The following is a 4418-nucleotide window of genomic DNA, read 5'->3' as shown; positions in this document are numbered from 1 at the left end:
AAAAGAAAACAAAGTAATAAGTTATTGGAAGGGTTTTTTTCTGATGCCATTATAATACTAATAACGCCTATAGTAGTAAAAGTTTGCTTCAGCTATTCATTTTTATATTTCGTTTTCATATTAATGATTGACACAATACATTGGCAGCATTTTGTGTGGAGTGACACCTGTACACTAATCAGGTTCAACACTGGAAGCCCAGTGCTCTCTCTCTTTAGACAAAGCGTTTTTGTCATTGTCAACAATTTGACCTTCACTGCCTGTAAGAGTTGGTGTTGAGCTGGAGAGAGAGTGTGAAAAGCGAAGGGGGCGGGGCCAGACTTCACCTTGTCTTCACGGCTCCCATACGGCACAGCTGCGTGCGTGCATGCTCTCTGCATTTCTCTCTTTAATTGAGGAATCCAGACAGTGTGAGGGACTGATCTCGGCGATTCAAGTGTAATAATCTCTAACGGAGGCATATACTTAGCATTCACTTCACAGGAGGGCATTTCTTTAATTTCTTTAGCAACATAATAAAATAAAATGGACAGCTCAGACAAGGAGAACAGGTCGGATGAAGAATTTGAATCACCCGAGGAAGAAGAGGTGGACCCGAGAATTCAGGTAGACTGCCACTGATATTTGTATTTAAAGGCATTTCAATCTATCGAATGAGATAAAAGGAGCGATCGTTTCAAATGCACTCATTACATTTACACATTGATTTAATTGGTTGGTTCATATCACATTTTGCTTATCGGCGATATTGCATGTTAATCCCTATATTGACTCCTTGATCCTTAGGGGAATTATTGATTAATTCGCCGCAATTTGCTTTTTATTGACGGCTCGTCTGCGGCACTGAGTGCACCGATGCCCCAATTCAATGTTGCCAGATCTCAGTGGAAAAACGAGCCACCTGCTCTGACAAAACAAACAATACGCCTGAAAGAAGCGACCCTAGGTTTTTATCGCAGTGAAAATATCCTTATTCAGTTCAGTTGATGTAACGTTTTGTAGAATAAACTTACTATAAAAGTGCAGAATTTGGATAAGAACCGAAAAAAGCAAGAAACAGGAATGAAATGGCGAAACAAAAATAGCTAATATCAGAATCAGAAAGAGCTTTATACAAGGAATTTGTTTTAGTGACAGAAGCTTCCTCTGCACGAACAGAATGACAGTGACAAGACAAGCCACAGATAATAAAAATGGGATAAGTAAATAGGAAATAATATATAAGAAATATTTTTAAAAATACACAATATACAAAATAGATGGTAATTATGTGTACAGGTGTGTTACGCACAAATGCAAGGAAATGTAAATAAGAAGTATGTGTGTTAAATAAATAAATGTATAAATAGTGTTGTGGATTACACATGTATTGCCAAGTTAACTGTTCATGAGATGGATTGCCTGAGGGAAGAAACTATTCTTATGCCTGGCCGTTTTGGTGCTCTATACTGCTGACCAGACAGCAACAGATCAACGAGGAAGTGGCCTGGGTGTGAGGGTTCAAAGATGCGCGTTAAATATCGCATGCGATTTATCGTGCAGCCCTACTTCAGAATGATTTTTCCAGCTCTTTTACTAACTCTGGATAAGTACAGTTCTTGGAGAGTCGGAAGGGTTGTATCAGTGATTCGCTCAGCAGTCCGGACTATCCGCTGCTATCTTTTAAGGTCTGATTTGGTAGGTAGCTGAGCTGAACCAGACAGTTATAGAAGTGCAGAGGATGGATTCAATGACAGCAGACTGAGAGTATAACTGTATCAGCAGCTCCTGTGGCAGGTTGAACTTCCTGTCAGGAAGTTGGTGATCCACGGACAGACGGAGGTGGGCACAGAGAGCTGAATTAATTTGGACAGGAGGTGGTTTGGGATGATAGTTGAAGCTGAAGTTGACAAACAGGATCCTCACATAAGTCCCTGGTTTGTCCAGATGTAGTGCAGTCCCATGTTGACTGCATCATTCACAGACCCGTTTGCTCGATAAGCAAATTGCAGGGGGTCCAGCAAGGGTCCAGTGATGTCCTTCAGGTGGACCAGCACCAGTCTTTCAAATGACTTCATGACCCTTTAATGCCACAGGTCTGTAGTCATTTAGTCCTGTAATTTTGGGTTTCTTTGGGATGGGGATGATGGTGGAGCGTTTGAAGCAGGAAGGGACTTAGCACAGCTCCTGTGATCTGTGTGAAGATAGGGGCCAGCTGGTCAGCACAATATATAGTGACAACTGCAATTGATCATGCTTCTTTATAGGCTACTATGGATGTCATGAACTAGCAATTGTGGAAATAATAATAAAGCGCAACTGGAGCCTGCCAATTTAGCGACTTTACGATTTGTATAGCTGCTTATAATAAGTGGACATGGCAGCGCTGCATCAATTGTCGCCTTTTACTGTAGAGCCCTGCTGCTTGGAGTTCTCCACGGGTCACCCGTATCAAAATATATGTAGCATTAACCAACTTATCTCTCTCTTCTCTGTGCTACTGCAGTCTATGAAAAACAGAAATTAATTTCTCAGTGGAATATATCTCTGTTTCAGATTTCTGACTTTGAGTTTTCTTTATAGGGAGAGCTTGAGAAGCTGAATCAGTCCACAGATGACATCAACAGATGTGAAACTGAGCTTGAGGTATGATTGCACAATCTAATAACCAAACGATTTTTTTCCTAAAGACAAGAATTTTGTCAGTTTTATTATAGCTTCTTAAAATATAACATCAGATGGTAAATTGTTAATCTGTTACCTGTTTTATGTTTGGATTTTGTACCATGGCACATCAAGTAACAGAATGTGTTATAATGTCAGGATTATGCAATAGCTCAAGTGTTCTCTGAGCACCATAAATGACTGGAACTTGTATCCAGTAAAAAGGTATTTTTGTGCTAGTTCACACACTGTAAATAGTTAACTTAAAAATATCATAGAATTCACATTTGGATAGTTTTAATTTATACCACAAAATCAAGTGATGAGGAATATGTTGATATTTTGCTTTCATATACTTTGAATTTTTTCCCATAAAGAGCATTTCTAGACACACTGTCTGCACACAGTAAACAAGAACATGTTAAGACAAAAACACACTCAGCTTTTCAGGCTCAGTCATGTGGTCGCTCTGGTCACACTAAATTGTCCCAATGCCACTGAGTTCATTTTTTGGGCATGTCCTAATGTAATAATTTAATAAGATGACTTAGCTAGTCTGTAGTCTGATTGTGAGTCAAAAACAGACAGAAGGAGAAATACTCGACTGCTTGCTGATTTCTCTGGCTGACCAGTTTTATTGTTTATTTGGCTTAAACAGGACTCTTATTTTGTCCTTCATATTGAAACATCAGCACAAGCACAGCCTTCCACACTGAACATATGAGCAAGTTGTTTCCTGTAGATGAATATATATGTATAAGTATAAAGTAATGGGGTATATGTTAACTATATGTGAAATGTAGTGAGGGAAGACGAGGGACTTGGAGGTTTTTATAGACAGTCTTTATTGCCCAAGACTTTTCTAACCATCTTAAGACATTAAGGTAAGATTGGTTGTTGTTTTACACACACAAAAAGTTAGGAAATGACAATAGTTCTTGCTGTAGAAATGTTTATCTCTGTTTATGCAGAGTTTCATGAATCCAACTCTTCTGACTGTTCTGAGAATCCAATAATTGAGCTATTTGGCTGTCAACCAAATTAGTGTTGCTTTTGCGTCAATGGCCATGTTGCACTTCAAAGATTTAACTCTTGGTGTTTTATTTTTCCTGGAATATTTGTCCGTTGCAAATAATCAATCTGTGTTTTGACGAATGGAATTTAAACTTATTACTTTTATAATAAATATAAAATAATGATTGCATTACCTTTAAATAAAAACTTGTTTACAACGCAAGTGAAAAGCATATTTTCTGTGTGCTTTAGACGTCTTCACAGTTCTTCTTGCAAATCAGATTACAAATAAACAGATTTTACTCCCATTTTATGTGAAGCACTTTTTATGTGCAAAGCAGATGACTGGAATGCCATGACAAGTTGAAACCTTTCCAGATTTCCAAGGGACTCGATTCTTATAAATTCTTAGTGTTTAATATTTATGTAGTTGCATAATTGTCCTTGTGTTTCCAATAACTCATTTGATTTCAGATGTTGTCAGCATAATACGGTAGATTCTATAAAGTTTGTTTGTGCCATCTCAACTCATTTCGGTAGAAATTATGTTTGGTAAAATTAACACAAAGCTGTATTAAAAGTATAATTCTTGTTCATGCCAATAAGCTAATTCTTACTTTCATGTCATGGCCTAAATTCCCTAAAAATAAAATTGTACTAAAATTATAATTCTGGCTGATACTAATAAGCTAATAATTATTTTAATATTATAGCCAATATTACAATTATATCTTTGTCTAAAAAAAATAAATATATATATA

At 37.3% G+C, this 4418-nt stretch overlaps 1 protein-coding gene across 1 annotated transcript in view; it reads left to right on the top strand.

Annotated features, from left to right (window-relative positions):
* The first annotated feature begins 274 nt into the window (after window positions 1–274).
* LOC107700710 (SH3 domain-binding protein 5-like) overlaps window positions 275–4418 on the top strand; it is a 14369-nt gene continuing 10225 nt past the window's right edge. The window contains exons 1-2 of the mRNA XM_016502454.1: window positions 275–606; window positions 2563–2625. Of these exons, the coding sequence (XP_016357940.1) occupies window positions 526–606; window positions 2563–2625 (144 nt within the window). The 5' untranslated portion in view covers window positions 275–525. The remainder of the gene's footprint in view (window positions 607–2562; window positions 2626–4418) is intronic.

The sequence above is a fragment of the Sinocyclocheilus anshuiensis genome, unplaced genomic scaffold (assembly GCF_001515605.1).
Source record: "Sinocyclocheilus anshuiensis isolate Anshui unplaced genomic scaffold, SAMN03320099.WGS_v1.1 scaffold782, whole genome shotgun sequence".
Taxonomy (NCBI): Eukaryota; Metazoa; Chordata; class Actinopteri; order Cypriniformes; family Cyprinidae; genus Sinocyclocheilus; species Sinocyclocheilus anshuiensis.
The sequence above is the reverse complement of the archived record's forward strand: the minus strand, read 5'-3'. Positions and strand labels throughout refer to the sequence as shown.